The sequence below is a fragment of the Oncorhynchus mykiss genome, chromosome 16 (assembly GCF_013265735.2).
Source record: "Oncorhynchus mykiss isolate Arlee chromosome 16, USDA_OmykA_1.1, whole genome shotgun sequence".
Classification (NCBI taxonomy): Eukaryota; Metazoa; Chordata; class Actinopteri; order Salmoniformes; family Salmonidae; genus Oncorhynchus; species Oncorhynchus mykiss.
In genome coordinates this window covers 55847980-55868481 of record NC_048580.1, presented here as the reverse complement: position 1 = coordinate 55868481, position 20502 = coordinate 55847980, and the positions used below count along the sequence as shown (strand labels likewise).

Genomic DNA, 20502 nt, shown 5'->3' with positions numbered 1-20502 from the left:
CAGCACAACCGATTGGCAAATGTACTGCAAATTGAAAAAATCATGTTACTAAACTGAATAAAAATAAGAAACTATACTATAAAACAAATTTAAATGATATTAAGAATGATAGTAAAAAGCTTTGGAGCACCTTAAATGACATTTTTGGGCAAAAAGGCAAACTCTGCTCCATCATTCATTTAATCAGATGGCTCATTCATCACAAAACAAACTGATATTGCAAACTACTTTAATGATAATTTCATTGGCAAGATAAGCAAACTTGGGGATGACATGCCGACAACAAATGCTGCCACTACACATCCAAGTATATTCGACCAAATTATGAAAAACAAGCATTGTCATTTTGAATTCCATTAAGTGAGTGTGGAAGAGGTGAAAAAAGTATTGTTGTCCATCAACAATGACAAGCCACTGGGGTCTGACAACTTGGATGGAAAATGACTGAGGAGAATAGCAGGACAATATTGCTACTCCTATTTGCCATATCTTCAATTTAAGCCTACTAGAAAGTGTGTGCCCTCAAGCATGGAGGGAAGCAAAATTAATTCAAGTAAAGCTTCCTTTACAGCCGACCAATCAGCCTATTACCAACCCTTAGTAAAAAAAATGGTGTTTGACCAGATACAATGCTATTTTACAGTAAACAAAACTTTCAGCACACTTGTAGGGAAGAACAGTCAACAAGCACAGCACTTACACAAATGACTGATGATTGTTTGAGAGAAATTGATGATAAAAAGACTGTGGGGTTGTTTTGTTAGACTTCAGTGCGGCTTTTGACATTATCGATCATAGTCTGCTGCTGGAAAAACTTGTGTTATGGCTTTACATCCCCTGCTATAAAGAGTTACCTGTCTAACAGAACACAGAGGGTGTTCTTTAATGGAAGCCTCTCCAACATAATCCTGGTAGGATCAGGAATTCCTCAGAGCAGCTGTCTAGGCCGCAAAACTACTAGCAGAGGTCTGTTTAAACTACTAGCACACAGCTCGGACACCCATGCATACCCCACAAGACATGCCACCAGAGGTGGATGTACCTGTACTTTTGTACCTGTTTCCTCCAGCATCTTCACAAGGTCCTTTGCTGTTGTTCTGGGATTTATTTGCACTTTTCATCTCTAGGAGACAGAACGTGTCTCCTTCCTGAGCAGTATGACAGCTGCGTGGTCCCATGGTGTTTATACTTGCGTACAATTGTTTGTACAAATTAACGTGGTACCTTCAGGCATTTGGAAATTGCTCCCAAGGACTAACCAGACTTGTGGAGGTCAACCATTTTTTTTCTGAGGTCTTGGCTGATTTATTTTGATTTTCCCATGATGTCAAGCAAAAAGGCACTGAGTTTGAAGGTAGGCCTTGAAATACATCTACAGGTACACCTCCAATTGACTCAAATGATGTTAATTATGACATCATTTTCTGGAATTTTCCAAGCTGTTTAAAGGCACAGTCAACTTAGTGTATGTAAACTTCTGACCCACTGGAATTGTGATACAGTGAAATAATCTGTGAAATAATCTGTTTGTAAACAATTTATTGTACATTTCAAAACATTTCTTGTAAACAATTTGTAAACAATTGTTGGAAAAATTACTTGTGTCATGCACAAAACTATAGTTTGTTAACAAGAAATTTGTGGAGTGGTTGAAAAACGAGTTTTAATGACTCCAACCTAAGTGTATGTAAACTTCCGACTGTACTAAAATACAGCAGGTTATTTTTCCCTAAAGGTACTTTCTTTCTCTCAAGTTACTTACTTTCGCTAACTTATCAGTTACCAGTTCTTCTAAGAGAGAGGAGAGCAGGGGTTCTCTAGTTCTGTGAGGTCAAATGGTATCATACATAGGATATTACCCATTGTCTTAGAGAGAGAGAGAGAGTCCTTGGAGGAACTCAATTTAGTTTCTGTCAAATCAGCAAAATGTCCAACATTGTTCAACAGATTACATTAAAATTACACATCGCTTGAGGTTACAAGTCTATTACACAGTCTCTCACTGAGATGCATTTCACAAAAGCTTTCATTTGACCTATAAAGCTTAAAGGTGCAATATGCATAAATCGCTCCGCCATTTCCCGGTTGCAAAAATTAGAATAATTTGCCTAATTTCTGTATATGTGACAAATCAAGCAGAGAATCATTGCATCATCTAAACTGCTGAGAAATATATTTTCAATAACCAAAACTATTGTATTTTCAGCTGTTTGAAGCTGGTGTACAAAACTGAAGGTAAAATTAGATGCAAAAGCTCAACTTAAAGGGAAATTTATGTTCCATTTTCAACATCTCCAGCACCACCCCAAAATCAACATATGTGAAAATTGTGCATTTCTGTTTTGTAGTTTAAAAAAATAATCCCTTTAAGAACAGGAAGCATAAAAATGGTGCACATAGATTATATCTATCGCTTCTTACTCTTGCTTTCACTGACAATGACAAATCTATAACTCACATTTCTTTGTGAATTTGGTTAGGTTGCCCAAAATGTTACATATTGCAGCTTTAACAACGTTCATAAACAAAACTATTATGCCACACCTTACACTTCACAATACTATAAATTGTTGCTGTATTGTCTTGGACAGTAATATGACTACTGCAGGTTCCTTTAAATCTATACTTTATACATCAAAATATTGTGTGAATCAACAAATCAATGTTTTTAAATTCAGCTCAGTCGGATTATAGCGACCCAGTAGGAGGCCTGGGAAACACTGTATGAGAGCATTAGAATGTACCTTCTTGTGCCCAGGTTCTGGGTTTGTTGACTGTGCTGTAGATTGCAGATGGATCCTCAGCTCCATGTGCTGCAGGTTGGGGGGCAACAACTAGGTGCTTGAATTTTACCACAGTGTATTGGATTTCCTTGTTAGGCAGCTGGACAGTGGAGTACATAGGCCCTTCCTGGTTTCTGAAGGGAGAGAAGTGGACACTGTCATAGTGGATGTTATCCTCCTCGTCTGTGTCCACTGTCTGTACTACAGGAGGGGTCATGGCCATGCCTGAGATGGTGTCATACAGGTGACTAGAGCCTCCCTGTCCATCCTCTGCTGCGTCCCGTGTGTCAGTTGATTTGGGAGCCCTCTTTCTGAACCACAGAAAGCTAAATAGGAGAATGAGAACCAGAGCACCAACTGTGATTCCTACAGCTATGTTAATACTAGATGTTTGTTTTCCTGATACAATGATCAATCTAACTGTAGAGTTACTAGCTCCCATTTCATTCTGTGCCTCACAGTAGTATTCTCCACTGTCCTCAGAGTTGATGTTGGTGATGCTATAGATCTGACCGAATGCTTTTGGTGAGATGACAGTCTTTTTAAACCAGGTGTATTTCTGCACTGCTGGGTTGGCATCACTGTTGCAGGTCAAATTCACTGAACTGCGCTCCACTATTTCACCAGAGGGACTGACTGACACTGAGGTGTTCTTTGGTCTATACTGAACATTTACAAACACGGAGGAAGAGTTGATAAGTCCATACTTGTTGCCTGCCTCACAGTAGTACTCTCCACTGTCCTCCAACCTGATGTAGGAGATGTTATATATCTGTCCTGGTGCTTTTGGTGTCGTAATGTTCCTCTTGTACCAGGTGTATTTCTGAACTGGTGGGTTGGCATCACTGTGGCAGGTCAGAATAACTGAACTGCCCTCTACTATTTCACCAGAGGGACTGACTGACACTGAGATGTTCTTTGGTTTGTATATGACAGTAAGAGTCACTTCAGGAGAGTGGAGATCCTCATGACCTTTAACAGCACAGGAGTAGCTGCCTGCATCCTCACTGCTGACTGAATACATGTACCAAGGGGAAGAGTTGTACTGTAGATATTGTTTGTTCTTGTACCAGATGTAGGCGAGGTTGTCACTCAGAGGGGAGATGGTTCTGCAGGTCAGTGTCACCGGTGATCCCTCTGTCACCATGGTAGATGTCAACCACACCTTCAGGTCTGTCACGGACAGAGTGACTCCACCAGAGGCAGGTCTCCAAATGTAGCTCCATGTGTATTTGGTGATGGTTTCATATCTGAAGCGATACTCTCCTGAGTCACTCTCTCTCAGGTTTCTGATTCTCAGGGTGCAGTCATTGATCTTATTCCCACGGTACTCAACACGACCTGAATACTCTAATCGGTGCTTTATTTCATTATTATACTGCCTATACTTCCAATTATGCCATTGTGTTGTTGTGACTGTATACCCACTGGGATATGTGTAAGAGCAGGGGAGGTCCACTGATGACCCCTTCAAGGCAAAGATACTGGTTTTGGTGTAAGTCACAATGAACTGACCCAGTCCTCCTGAAACACACACACACACACACACACACAATTTTAAAAATGCAGCATAAATATGCACAAAAGTCAACCTGACCTGCTTGCTCACTTTGCCTATGAAGTACACTTTGTTCCACTGCTGCTGAAAAGCAGAGAGACCCAGCCTGGCATATCGCAATATATATATATATATATATATATATATATATATATATATATATATATATATATATATATATATATTTTAATACAAGGCATGGAAAAATTGTTTGGAAAGCAAATAGCTATCGTTGTATAGAGAAGACAATGAAAACACTACAATCTGTCTTTCAGTTATCAAAATTCTCAACATTATTTATCGAATGCAGCCTATTTTATAGGCACCAGTGGAGAACAGCGACCATATGCCCGGTGAGTGTGCATATCCACTGACTATCATTGGGTCAGTGCCACTTTTGTTTGTTTTCGGACAATAGTTTCTTCTTCCAGGTTAGATGGATGTCATGTTGTTTTCGTCTCCCCTTTTCATAGGCATATTATATGGATCAGACAACGTCCTTTTAATTGATATGTTTGACAGTGTCAGGAGAGTAGGCTACCTTGTAATTTTTGTCGTATTAAAAATGACTCAGCTAGTGCCTCCCGTCATATTAAGTGTAGTAGAATTAATTGTATGAAATGTGTTTATAAAAGGCCAACATTTTCCTGTGCAAAGAAAGGAGAATACATTTATCTGATATAACCTATACTATAGCCTAGGGCTACTTTAGGCCTACGCCACTATGTGCTGCATTGAAGTATTTTTGCAAACAGTGATTGAGTTACGTTATCAGTCTAAATTATGACTATCCTATTTAATCATCACATTAGGAATAGTAGGCTCTCTTACATAAGTCTGCAAATGCGAGGATGCATGGAATGCTTTATTATAAAATAGCATTTTTATGGTGAAAATTTGCTTCATCAAACTCGAACCCCACTCACTGCCTATGCAACAGGTAGCCTATGCAGCAGGTAGCCTATGCAGAAGGTAGCCTATGCAGCAGGTAGCCTATGCAGCAGGTCATCATCCATTGATTATATATTATTATATATATTATATATCCCCTAAATTGTTTGCCACACAAGCAGAGCAGCAATGCATTTGTCTCTCTATCTGCAGGAAGGATCAGAGCGCATGCTTTTTTCTCTCCAAATGACATACACTCGGCAGTCCATGAAATGAGTTTGACAACTGTAGGTAGGCTATATTAAATTGATTTATTCAACTTTTTAAAATGTAGATGTTCCAAAGGCACGCATAAGCAGCTTGTATGCATGGAAGTCCATAGGTGGTAAAAATGTTTATGTTAATTAGCGATCAATTGGCATGAGACAATTACTTGCTGACAACATTTCATGACCGCCACAGCCCTACTATAGACATAACTACATTCAGAGACATTATTCTGAATTGATTTATAGCATTTTAGATATTTCACAAGAGTGAATAACCATAAGAGAGATTTTAAAACTTTGACTGTGGTCATACCTGACACTGACAAGATGAAAACCACAATCACACTTCCTGTTGTTCTCAAGGCCATCTTTGCATTCCCCACCATGCAGTCTATCATCAAGAAACAAAGATTGTCAACAACATGTATTGTTTATATATACAGTGGGGCAAAAAAGTATTTAGTCAGCCACCAATTGTGCAAGTTCTCCCACTTAAAAAGATGAGAGAGACCTGTAATCTTCATCATAGGTAGACTTCAACTATGACAGACAAAATGAGAAAAAAAATCCAGAAAATCACATTGTAGGATTTGTAATGAATTTATTTGCAAATTATGGTGGAAAATAAGTATTTGGTCACCTACAAACAAGCAAGATTTCTGGCTCTCACAGACCTGTAACTTCTTCTTTAAGAGGCTCCTCTGTCCTCCACTCGTTACCTGTATTAATGGCACCTGTTTGAACTTGTTATCAGTATAAAAGTCACCTGTCCACAACCTCAAACAGTCAAACTCCAAACTCCACTATGGCCAAGACCAAAGAGCTGTCAAAGGACACCAGAAACAAAATTGTAGACCTGCACCAGGCTGGGAAGACTGAATCGGCAATAGGTAAGCAGCTTGGTTTGAAGAAATCAACTGTGGGAGCAATTATTAGGAAATGGAAGACATACAAGACCACTGATAATCTCCCTCGATCTGGGGCTCCACGCAAGGTCTCACTCCGTGGGGTCAAAATGATCACAAGAACGGTGAGCAAAAATCCTACAACCACACGGGGGGACCTAGTGAATGACCTGCAGAGAGCTGGGACCAAAGTAACAAAGCCTACCATCAGTAACACACTATGCCGCCAGGGACTCAAATCCTGCAGTGTCCCCCTGCTTAAGCCAGTACATGTCCAGGCCCGTCTAAAGTTTGCTAGAGAGCATTTGGATGATCCAGAAGAAGACTGGGAGAATGTCATATGGTCAGATGAAACCAAAATATAACTTTTTGGTAAAAACTCAACTCGTCGTGTTTGAAGGACAAAGAATGCTGAGTTGCATCCAAAGAACACCATACCTACTGTGAAGCGTGGGGGTGGAAACATCGTGCTTTGGGGCTGTTTTTCTGCAAAGGGACCAGGACGACTGATCCGTGTAAAGGAAAGAATGAATGGGGCCATGTATCGTGAGATTTTGAGTGAAAACCTCCTTCCATCAGCAAGGGCATTGAAGATGAAACGTGGATGGGTCTTTCAGCATGACAATGATCCCAAACACACCGCCCAGGCAACGAAGGAGTGGCTTCGTAAGAAGCATTTCAAGGTCCTGGAGTGGCCTAGCCAGTCTCCAGATCTCAACCCCATGGAAAATCTTTGGAGGGAGGTGAAAATCCGTGTTGCCCAGCAACAGCCCCAAAACATCACTGCTCTAGAGGAGATCTGCATGGAGGAATGGGCCAAAATACCAGCAACAGTGTGTGAAAACCTTGTGAAGACTTACAGAAAACGTTTGACCTCTGTCATTGCCAACAAAGGATATATAACAAAGTATTGAGATAAACTTTTGTTATTGACCAAATACTTATTTTCCACCATAATTTGCAAATAAATAAATTAAAAATCCTACAATGTGATTTTCTGGATTTTTTTTCCTCATTTTGTCTGTCATAGTTGAAGTGTACCTATGATGAAAATTACAGGCCTCTCTCATCTTTGTGGGAGAACTTGCACAATTGGTGGCTGACTAAATACTTTTTTGCCCCACTGTGTATATATATTTAGGTTCTGAGAAAAAAAAGAAAAAAAAGATATATAAATATATATATATATATATATATATATATATATACACAGTGGGGCAAAAAAGTATATATATATATATATATATATATATTTCTTTTTTTTCTTTTTTTTCTCAGAACCTAAACAATTACAATTAGGCCTTGGGCAACAAAATGTACTGTCTTGTACAGTAATAGGGTCACAGAAGTCTTGTTCAAATCTCCAGTATACTTTTTATATCAAAATTATTTAAGATCAAATTAACAAGGCAAAGTTCTGAAATTCAGTGCAGTATGATTAGTGACCCAGTAGGAGGCCTAGTAAACCAGAGTACAGTACCAGACAAGAGTTTGGACACATTGTCACAATACAACTGATTGGTTTAAAAACACTAATAAGGAAAGAAATTCCACAAATGAAATTTCAACAAGGCACGCCTGTTAATTGAAATGCATTCCAATTGACTACCTCATGAAGCTGGTTGAGAGAATGCCAAGAGTGTGCAAAGCTGTCATCAAGGCAAAGGGTGGCTACTTTCAGGAATCTCAAATATGAAATATATTTTGTTTAACACTTTTTTGGTTACTACATGATTCCATATGGTTTATTTCATAGTTTTGATGTCTTCACTTTTATTCTACAATTTAGAAAATAGTAAAAATAAAGAAAAGCCCTGGAATGAGTAGGTGTGTCCAAACTTTTGACTGGTACTGTTTGATACCTAAACATACTGAGAAAACATCAATTGAAAAGAATACATCACATCAAATAGTGTTACTGTGTCCTGAAGAATATTGTTCATAACCAATAACATATGAAATGTGATCATTAGGGGTGCAAAAATGTTCGCGATATAACCAAGCATACTTACAGAGGTGGAGAAGTTTGGCAATGTAGAGCTCTTGCTGGTAGTGCAAGGAATGAAACAGTAGAGGAAACAGTAGGTGTGTGGTCTATGGTTAACACCAATCAGAAGTAGACAAAATGAATGTGCAGAAGTGACTTACTTTTAATCAATTCAAATCAAATGTATTTATAAAGCCCTTCTTACATCAGCTGATATCTCAAAGTGCTGTACAGAAACCCAGCATAAACCCCAAACAGCAAGCAATGCAGGTGTAGAAGCACTTTACCCACCAACAACTCTCATTGGATGAGAACTTTATTTAAAGCTTTAAGTTCAAGTATAGTAGCATGCATCATTATTTATAAATCTACACATTTTCATAATTTAGCATTTTCTTGAAAATACCATTCTAAATTCCCTACCTCTCCTTTCAAAAGCCATTTGTTCATAAATGTCAGTTTATACTTTACAAGTAGGCCATCATTGTAAATAAGAATTTGTTCTTAACTGACTAGTTAAATAGTTAAACTAGTTAAACCTAGTTAAAAATAAGGTTAAATAAATTAATATAATAAAATATACTGCTACAAAAATTTAGAAGATGATAGTAAGAGATCCCAATGGTCTTGTTATGTATATCTACCATGCTCCTCCCAGTGAGTACAGACAACCACCTTGTCCTAGTTGGCCTTTGACCCCAGGGTATGGACAGACTGGCTCAAAACCGTCATGCTCATGACTTTCTTCATTGTTGTAGCCCCATTACTGCTGCTGTCTCAGCTCTATCTGGTGAGGACATTGACAGCTGTACTATTCTCACTGTAGGTTACATCTCCGCTACTAATACTATCACTACTACAGCTACTAAAACATCTACTATCTGTAGTACTTACAGAGATGGAGCCTCCCTGTATGTAAGAATACTACAGCACCTGCCAAGCAGTCTGAACCTAATGACACAGAAAGTAGTGCCCTTGCCCTGAAACTGCAGAGTTGACATTTCAGTTTTCCCCTCTCAGTTGCTACAATACTAACCACAAATGTTTTTTGTTTTGTTTACTGATTTCTGGTAACACTTAATTTTAAGGGGTCCATATTACAGTGTAATTACATTTGTAATTACACTAACAGGTATTGTAGTTAATTGTAGTAACTCAATGTTATGCTAATAACATGTAACTTGGTGGTAATTACTGTTTACCATGCTTGTTACAAATGGACAAGTTTTCACTGTATTCACAAATGTAGGGATTATTTTTTTCTCAGCTGCATCCAATTCAGTAATAACTGTCGCTTGGTTGTAATCTCTTGTGGACAGATGTGCTGGGTGTCAGAGATTACAAAGGTTGTAGCCTCAATAGGCTTTAATTACCTACCCGTGAATGCGCACTTCCAAATCTTCACTCAATGTTGTTGCGAGCACTTGCCTCCCAAAAGTATACTATCTGGGTTAACTTGGTTGAGTTTACAAAAACAGATCAGATATACTGTAGGTCAACCTCACTGACTGGGGTCTACTATAGAGCTGTCATCCCAGATTATAATAAAAACATATTGTGTAACGTTCCTCATTATGACAACCTGAACCTCCCTGCCATCCAAGTGAGAGGACACACACACAAGTACACCAAAGTACATGTAATATCTGCATAAGTAGAATTTAATCACTATGTGTTACACAGGATTTAGATACTTAAAATAAAGTCTATCTTGAGGTGTACTTAATTGTAATTATTGTGTACCTCCAAAGTAGGTTACCCATTCTGACAATCGAATCGTCATCTTCTGAAAACGCCATCCAAGTGAGAAAATCAACACAGTAATACACCACAGAGTACATACTGTATCTGCATGAGTACAAGGTTGTCACTACTTATTACACAGGATTGAACTATTTAAAGTGAACCCCTATGTTTGGGTAGCCACAAAACTAGCTCCATAATTCCATTCATTTTTTAAAACTGGTCTGGTTACCTTCAGATGAGTCTTGTTATCTTTCTGGGGGTCATAGAGCAAAACGGAGAACACCATTGTGTTTGGGAGAATCTCCCCTTTGTAGCCTACATAGCTAATTTAGAAAAATGGAATTGTGTTTTTCTTCCACTTTTAACATTACAGGTAACAATGGAAATCGACAACTCTGTCTCTGACTCTGACTCTTGTCTTCATCTGTTTTTTTCTTGTAAGCATTTTATCAAGGCACAAGGTGAGACCCAGATGCAGACAAGGGAGGCAGATGGTTGGAGTCTTACAATGTTTATTAATCCAAAGGGGTAGGCAAGAGAATGGTCGTGGACAGGCAAAAAGGTCAAAACCAGATCAGAGTCCAGGAGGTACAGAGTGGCAGACAGGCTCGTGGTCAAGGCAGGCAGAATGGTCAGGCACGCGGGTACAAAGTCCAGAAACAGGCAAGGGTCAAAACCAGGAGGACTAGAAAAAGGAGAATGCAAAAAGCAGGAGAATGGGAAAAACACTCGTTGACTTGGAAACATACAAGACAAAGTGGTACAGAGAGACAGGAAACACAGGGATAAATACATTGGGGAAAATAAGCGACACCTGGAGGGGGTGGAGACAATCACAAGGACAGGTGAAACAGATCAGGGCATGACACATTTTCTCATCCTGGAGTCTGAGACCTGTGGTAGAGAAAAATAATGTATGACAATTAGCATAGACACTACATTACCCCTAGTTATCATCATCATGATTTTTATAGTTAATAACTAACAACTAGCTAGCCCTAGCTAGCTACCTAGCTAGTTGTTGTGTTATTCAGCTGGCAATAATAGTGCTTGCTAACACTAATAAGTTAGCTAGTGTTTAGCTACATTGAAAATTAACTAACGTTACTCATTGTGTGTTGACACAAGTGGCTAGCTAATTGGCTAGCTAATATTAACATGCTGGGTATTTTTGGTATTTTATTAGGATCCCCATTAGCTGTTGCAAAAGCAGCAGCTACTCTTCCTGGGGTCCACACAAAACATTAAACATGACATAATACAGAACATTAATAGACAAGAACAGCTCAAGGACAGAACTACATACATGTTTTAAAAAGGCACACATAGCCTATATATCAATGCATACACTCAAATATCTAGGTCAAATAGGGGAGAGGTGTTGCTTTATCTGTTTTTTAAAACCAGGGTTTGCTGTTTATTTGAGCAATATGAGATGGAACAGAGTTCCATGCAATAAATGCTCTATATAATACTGTATGCTTGAACTTGTTCTGGATTTGGGGACTGTGAAAAGACCCGTGGTGGCATGTCTGGTGGGATAAGTGTGTGTGTCAGAGCTGTGTGGAAGTTGACTATGCAAATAATTTGGGATTTTCAACACATTCATGGTTATCAGAAAAAGAAGAAGAAATGCAGTCAGTCTCCCCTCAACTCTTTGCCAAGAGAGACTGGCATGCATGGTATTTATATCAGCCCTCTGATTACAATGAAGAGCAAGACGTGCCACTCTGTTCTGGGCCAGCTGCATCATAACTAGGTCTTTCGTTGCAGCACTGGACCACACGACTGGACAATAATCAAAATTAGAGGAAACAAACTCAAAAGCAGAACTTGCTTTTTTTGGAGTGTGGTGTCTCTTTATTGTGGACAGACCTATTCTCTTCTTTACAACCATTGAATCTATATGTTTTGGCCTTGACAGTTTACAATCTATGGTAACGCCAAGTCGTTTATTCTCCTCAACTTGTTCAACAGCCACACCATTCATTACCAGATTAAGCTGAGGTCCTGAATTTAGGGAGTGATTTATACCAAATACAATGCTCTTAGTTTTAGAGATGTTCAGTACCATTTCCTAAACAGACTGCAACTCTTTGTTAAGGGTTTCAGACTTCATTAGCTGTGGTTGCTGATGGGTATATGGTTGAATCATCAGCATACATGGACACACATGCTTTGTTTAAATGCCAGTGGCAGGCAATTGGTTAAAAAAAAAAAAAGAGTACAGGGCCTAGAGAGTTTCCCTGCGGTACACCACACTTTACATGTTTGACATTAGAGAATTTTCCATTAACGTAAACCCTTTGTGTTCTATTAGATAGATAGCTCTGAATCCACAGTATGGCAGAGGTTGAAAAGCCATAACACAAACATTTTTTCAACAACAGGTTATGGTCAATAATATCAAAGGCCCCACTGAAATCTAACAGTACAGCTACTACAATGTTCTAGTTATCAGTTTATTTCAACCAATCATCAGTCGTTTGTGTCAGTTCAGTACGTGTTGAGTGCCCTTCTCTATAAGCATGCCAAAAGTCTGTTGTTAATTTCTTTACAGAGAAATAGCATTGCATTTCGGGAAACACTATTTTTTCCAACAGTTTGCTAAGAACTGGCAGCAAGCTTATAGATCTGCTTATAGAACCAGTAAAGGCTGCTTTACCACTCTTGGGTAGCAGAATTACTTTGGCTTCCCTCCAGGCCTGAGCACAAAGTCTTTCCTCTAGGCTCATATTAAAGATATGACAGATAGGAGTGGCTATAGAGTCAGCTACCATCTAAGTTGTCAATGCCAGGAGGTTTGTCATTATTGATCGATAACTACAATTTTTCCACCTCTCCCACACTTTGCAGAATTCAAACTCGCAATGCTTTTCTTTCATTATTTGTTTTTTTATGCATGAATACGATAGCTCACTGTTCATTGATGGCATTTCCTGCCTAAGTTTGCCCACATTGCCAATGAAGTAATCATTAAAAGAATTGGCAACATCAAATGGTTTTGTGATGAATAAGCCATGTGATTCAATTAAAGAATTTGTCTTACTGCCCATAATAAAATGTTAAGTACTCCAAAGTTTTTTCCCATCATTCTTTATATCATTGATATTGGATTCATAATACAGTTTCTTCTTCTTTTTGTTGAGTTTAGTCACATAATTTCATAATTTCTCAATTTGCAGTAAATCAGCCAGTCACATGTGCAGCCAGATTTATTAGCCACTCCTTGCCCCATCTCTTTCAACCATACAGTTTTTCAATTTATCATCAATCCATGGAGCCTTAAAAGTTCTAACAGTCCGTTTCTTAACAGGTGCATGTTTATCAATATTTGGAAGAAGTAATTTCATAAATTAATCAAGTGCAGCGTCTGGATGCTCTTCATTAATCACATCAGACCAAGCATATTTTTAACATCATCCACATAAGAGTCAAAGCAAATCTTTGTATGATCTCTTATACACTATTTTAGGCTCAGCTGTTGGAACTATTATAACTAAAATTGTAATCACTACATCCATTGGGTACGGAAACAGCTTTAGATCAAAGTTCTACAGTATTAGTAAAAATGTGATCGATACATGTGGATGATCTTGTTCCTGTAGTGTTTGTAAACTCCCTGGTAGGTTGATTAATAACCTGAACCAGATTACAGACACAGGTTACAGTAAGAAGCTTCCTCTTGAGCGGACAGCTTGATGAAAACCAGTCAATGTTCAGGTCCCCAAGAAAGTAGACCTCTCTGTTTACATCATATACACTATCAAGGATTTCACACATATTATTTAGATATTGACTCTTCGCAATTATGGGCCTATAGCAACACCCCAAAATAAAAGCCTTTAGATGTGCCAAGTGAACCTGCAACCACAACACTTCAATAACAATTGACATGAGATCTTCTCTAAGCATTAAACGGATATGGCTCTGAATATATACAGCAAAACCTCCCCCATAAGCATTTCTGTCTCTTCTATAGATGTTATATCCTTGTATTGCTACTGTTCTATCACCAAATTAATTATCTAAGTGAGTCTCGGAAATGGCTAATATTTGAATGTTATCTGATGTTAGCAAGTTACTGATTACATTCATCTTATTTCTAAGGCTACATATATTAATATGGGCTATTTTCAGCCCTTTCCTGGGTAGTTTATTAGAGACAGACATAATATGGAAAAGAGCAAACAAAGCAAGATCAAACAATATACAGTTGAAGTCAGAAGTCTACATACACCTTAGCCAAATACATTTAAACTCAGTTTTTCACAATTCCTGAAATTTAATCTGAGTAAAAATTCCCTGTTTTAGGTCAGTTAGGATCACCACTTTATTTTAAGAATGTGAAATGTCAGAATAATAGTTCAGATAATTATTTATTTCAGCTTTGTCACATTCTGACCTTAGTTCCTTTTTTTATGTTTGGTTTGGTCAGGGAGTGAGTTGGGGTGAGCATTCTCTGTTTTTGTTCTATGTTTTGTATTTCTGTGTTTTGCCTGGTATGGTTTCCAATCAGAGGCAGCTGTCAATCGTTGTCTCTGATTGAGAACCATACTTAGGTAGCCTGTTCCCACCTGTGTTTGTGGGTAGTTGTCTCCTGTTTTGTGATTTGTCACCTGATAGGACTGTTTCATTTTTTCGTTGTTTCACCTTTGTTATTTTGTGTTCTGATTAATAAAGTTAACATGGACATGTACCACGCTGCATTTTGGTACGATCCTTCATATTCCTCATCAGACGAGGACGAGAATCGTTACAAGCTTTTATTTCTTTAATCACATTCCCAGAGGGTCAGAAGTTTACATACACTCAATTAGTATTTTGTAGCATTGCCTTTAAATTGTTTAACTTGGGTCAAACGTTTCAGGTAGCCTTCCACAAGCTTCCCACAATAAGTTGGGTGAATTTTGGCCCATTCCTCCTGACAGAACTGGTGTAACTGAGTAAGGTTTGTAGGCCTCCTTGCTCGCACACGCTTTTTCAGTTCTGCCTACACATTTTCTATGGGATTGAGGTCAGGGCTTTGTGATGGCCACTCCAATACCTTCACTTTGTTGTCCTTAAGCCATTTTGCCACAACTTTGGAAGTATGTTTGGGGTCATTGTCCATTTGGAAGACCCATTTGTGACTAAGCTTTAACTTCCTGACTGATGTCTTGAGATGTTGCTTCAATATATCCACATAATTTCCCTTCCTCATGATGCCATCTATTTTGTGAAGTGCACCAGTCCTGCAGCAAAGCACCCCCACAACATGATGCTGCCACCCCCGTGCTTCACGGTTGGGATGGTGTTCTTCGGCTTGCAAGCCTCCCCCTTTTTCCTACAAACATAACGATGGTCATTATGGCCAAACTGTTCTATTTTTGTTTCATCAGACCAATGGGCATTTCTCCAAAAAGTACAATCTTTGTCCCCAAGTGCAGTTGCAAACTGGCGGTTTTGGAGCAGTGGCTTCTTCCTTGCTGAGCAGCCTTTCAGGTTATGACGATATAGGACTCGTTTTACTGTGGATATAGATACTTTTGTACCTGTTTCCTCTAGCATCTTCACACGGTCCTTTGCTGTTGTTCTGGGATCGATTTGCACTTTTCGCACCGAAGTATGTTCATCTCTAGCACACAGAACGCATCTCTTTCCTGATCGGTATAATAGCTGCACGTTCCCATGGTGTTTATACTTGCGTACTACTGTTTGTACAGATAAACGTGGATGAAACAGACTTTTTTCTGAAGTCTTGGCTAATTTCTTTGATTTTCCCATGATGTCAAGCAAAGAGGCACTGAGTTTGAAGGTAGGCCTTGAAATACATCCACAGGTACACCTCCAATTGAATCAAATTATGTCAATTAGCCTGACCCACTGGAATTGTGATACAGTGAATTATAAGTGAAATAATCTGTCAGTTAGCAATTGTTGGAAAAATTACTTGTGTCATACATGTCCTAACCATCTTGCCAAAACTATAGTTTGTTAACAATAAATGTATGTAGTGGTAGAAAAACGACTTTTAATGACACCAACCTAAGTGTGTGTAAACTTCTGACTTCATCCGTACAGTCTGATGGTCAGGTCGTCCATTCTTTTATTAGTAGAATCCACAAGTATTTGGACAAAACACTTGAAGCTACTTTCTTGTTGTTGTAACAACTGTAAACTCTTTATGTTTGTTTAAAAGATCCTTCACGTGTGATAGAGAGACACCACTGTCCTCAACGGTACGCCTGCCGGCTTTTGTCTTTGTCATGGTAGCTAACAGTGTCATTTACAATGTTTCTCCTCGCTGTTCCAGACAGGGCAGGTCACCGGGAAGATTGAAAACAACAAAGAGCAGGGATCTAGACAGCCACAAACCTGGGACAATACGTGAGGCCTGCCACAATGGCTAACCACGTTGTGGGCTGCGTTCAAGCCCTCAAGAAAACCCTGCTGCAACCCCAAATAGCTCCTCAGATCTGTACTTGGTGGGCAGGATCACAGGACAGAGACTAGCAGTCTCAGCAACTGATGCCAACTGTGTCGCGGGATCCAAACTAAAAAGTTAGCTAGCTACTATGAACTTTCCGATACACTTTCAAAACAGCAAACAACACATTTTTTAAAACAGCAAAGTGGAGCGCTTCCTCGTTTCTGTGTCTCACGTAATACCCATGGGTAACAGATACACTAAGAATAAGGTTCAGAGAAGATAAGACCATCGAGCCCAGCTAACGATAGCTTGCTAGCTAGTTCGCTAGTGAGTAGCGAACATAGCCTATTTGCTAGCTAGCCAAGGTTAGAAATAAATAGCTAGCTACCGTGCAAGCTAATCAAAAACAAATCAACAGATCACATTGGAAAGTCTATTCTGTAGGTGGTAACTACAGTGTCAGTCAGTGCCATTTAAGATGAGCCAGCAAACGCTAGCTAACTACCTATGTTAAATAATCCAGCAGAATTCATCTCCAAACAAGCTAAACAAATTGCATGGAAAATGTACTTTCTCACTCCTGTGTTGACCTACAACTCCTTGTTTCTTTCATGGCGATCTTTCATGTCTGGATTTTGCACACTCGACCCTGTTTACATGATGTCAGTGTCAACACATGTGGGTACGTTCGAAGTCTGCATTATTTCGGTCATGCTGTGCAGATCTTGACATGATACCTTAATTTCTGGGTTAAATAAATAATTGCACCAATGAATCCCATCCAAACGTGAGAATGTTCCTAAACAATGAAACCCTTGCAATGTTGCATCACGGAATAAGAGTTTGTCTTATAAACATTTGAAGTGCATTTATAAATTATTCAGCCAAGCTTAATAGACTTAGGCTTATAATTTGACAAGCATGAATGACTCTCACAATTTTAACTATGTTTTATTAATGGTTGATGTAAGTGACCTATTGTTAAATGCACTGTTAAATGATTTAACAATTTAAATAATTTTTTGTTGTGAACCGTTTTTGCGATTGGGCATGGGCATCAGACTCCAGAGCCCTTAATTGAAGCATTGTGTCAATGAGGTGGTCGGTTTTCAATTGGCTAACACTTTCACATGCTATGTGCAGGCTGAAATATGGTGCATTGGGATGCTATTGAAAACTTAAACATTTGTAACAAGCAGGGTAACAAGCATTCATTGTTACACTCCTGTAATTACAGACTAATTACCACCAAGTTACATGTTGTTATTACAATGTAATTATGAATTACTACAATTACTTACAATACTTCGTAAAGTGTAATTGCTCATGTAAATACACTTTAATAAGGACCTCTTAAAATGAGGTGGTATCCAATTTCCCTTTAAAAATGTCTTCACACCCCCACCCTTCACACACCCCGAGGTTACAAGTCTGAGATGCATTTTAGTAAAAGCTTTTAAAAAATTTACTGAAGCTTAACAATGTTAACCAGCAAAAATATGATGTCACATCTTACACCTCACTACACTGGAATTGTTGCTGTATTGTCTTGTACAGTGATAAGGTCACTGCAGGTTCTTTGAAATCTATGCTTTATACATCAAAATATTGTGTGACCCTCCAAATAAACAAGACAATGTTTTTAAACTCAGCTCAGTAGGATTACAGCGACCCAGTAGGAGGCCTGGGAAACATTGGATAAGAGTATCAGAATGTACCTTACTGTGTTCGGGTTCTGGGTTTGTTGACTGTGCTGTAGATTGGGGGGGAAACACTAGGGCGATTGATTTTCACCACATCAGTGCCTCCCTCTGTCTATCCTCTGCTATGTCCCTTGTGACAGAAGTGGATTTGGAAGCCATCTTTCTGAACCACAGAAGGCTGAGGAGGAGAATGAGAACCAGAGCAACAGCTGTGATTCCTACAGCTTAATTCTTAACAGGTGTTTGTTTTCCTGACACAATTAATCAATTTACAGTAGTAGCTGTCTGCATCCTCACAGTTGACTGAATATATGTATCAAGTGGAAGAGTTTATTTGTAGATATTGTTTGTTCTTGTACCAGATGTAGGTGGGGGTTGTCACTCAAAGGGGAGATGGTTCTGCAGGTCAGTTTCATCTGTGATTCCTTGATCACCGTGATAGTTGTCAACCACAGACAGAGTGACTCCACCTGAGGCAGGTCTCCAACAGTATCAAATTTTGTCACATGCGCCAAATACAACAGACCTTACAGTGAAATGCTTACTTACAAGCCCTTAACCAACAATGCATAATTTATTTTAAAGTAAGAAAATATTTGCTAAAAATAAATACGTAAATAAAAGTATCACACTAAAATAACAGTTATTAGGCTATATACCGGGTACCGGTACCGAGTCCATGTGCGGGGGTACAGGTTAGTCAAGGTAATTAACACCATGCAGCCTGCCATTCTCGCCAGAAAACTTGACTCACAGTTCAATTGACCACTGCCTTATCCCCTGGAATATGGATTTTTTTAACTGACAGGCCACAGAGTGTCAATGCTAATGGTGCCATGCCAGACACCCTACTCAATTGCACAGGTTCATCACAAGGTTGCATACTGTCACCCATCCTTTTATTCTCTACACCCCTCAAACTCAACTCTGGACCTCAAAGCCAGTCCACTGCATTTTCTTCTTCATTTCCCCCCTCTAATCAGGGACTGATTTAGACCTGGGACACCAGGTGGGTGCAATTATCAGGTAGAACATAAAACCAGCAGGCTCCGGACCTCGTAGGGTAAGAGTTTAATACCCTTGCTTTACACCATGCCAACTGCCATCTTTTTAAGTTTGCTGATGGCACAGTCCTCCTCTCACTCCTCTCAGGGTCTGAGCAGGACCACGGCCTAGCCCTCCAGGACTTTATTTACTGGTGTGACAGTGCGCTGCTGGAGTTGAATGTCTCCTAGATTAAGGAAATGGTTGTCAACATCAGAGGGAGTCCGCCAGGATGGACCTGGTGATCATCCATGGTGAGGATGTGGACAGTGTTGACCAGTTTAAATATCTTGGTACCGTCTTTGATTACATCCTGAAGTTTGAGCAAAACACAGATACCATCATCAAAAAAGGCCACCAGAGACAATACTTCCTCAGGTGTCCACAAATCAATATTGCAAACCTTTTACAGTTTATTTAATCAAGAGTGTTCTGTTTCTCCTTCATAATGCTAGTTCACATCTCTCTCTGTCCAAGCACAGGAGGCTACTGGGGGAGGCTCATAATAATTACCGGAACGGAGCAAATGGAATGACATCAAACACCTGGAAACCATGGAAACCATGTGTTTGATGTATTTGTTACTGTTCCACCCTATCCACTCCAGTCATTACCAGAGCCCATTCTCCCCAAGTTGCCACCAACCTCCTGTGCCTCCAAGCCATTGTGAACACCTAATCTAAAATCCCCAGGGTTGATCTCAGAAGTCTGGGCTCATTCTTTGAGCAGCAGGCCAGGAGGACGGATTTTTAACTGTTTTTTTGTATTATACTGTCTGTGTGTGTTTGTCCTGTCTGAAGCACCCTGTCAGCCCTGAAGTGAATTGCCCTTCTGGATTAATACTTTTGTATTGTATTTAATTAACACATTTTCTGCCTGGTGATTTCACCAGGCAAGCCAAAATGTAATGAAATTTCAGGTGGTCTTTTCAAACAGCTCTTACACTAAAAGTGTATTATCATTATTTTCACAATTTCACAGTATTTTTGCCAACCTCAGTGTGGAAATATATATTAAGTAGGAGAAATCACGTTTTTGATTGCACTGGGCCTTTAAGAAAAGGTTGCTTAACAAACATTAACATTAAAAAAATGGGAAGAATTTAATAAACCACCTTTAGGCTATAATAAAACAAAAAAAAATGGTTGGTGGTAATTGACTTTGTTTATGCTGCCCAGACCTTTCTCTGACTCCTTAAAACTTT

At 39.1% G+C, this 20502-nt stretch overlaps 1 protein-coding gene across 1 annotated transcript; it reads right to left on the bottom strand.

Annotated features, from left to right (window-relative positions):
- Window positions 1–1590: 1590 nt before the first annotated feature.
- LOC110491114 (B-cell receptor CD22-like) lies at window positions 1591–9296 on the bottom strand. Its single transcript, XM_021564472.2, has 3 exons — window positions 8419–9296; window positions 5815–5892; window positions 1591–4307 (listed from the first exon to the last, which is right to left on the bottom strand). The coding sequence occupies exons 2-3, from the start codon at window positions 5885–5887 to the stop codon at window positions 2734–2736; spliced, it is 1647 nt and encodes a 548-aa protein (XP_021420147.2). The 5' UTR covers window positions 5888–5892; window positions 8419–9296; the 3' UTR covers window positions 1591–2733.
- Between the last annotated feature and the right edge of the window lie 11206 nt (window positions 9297–20502).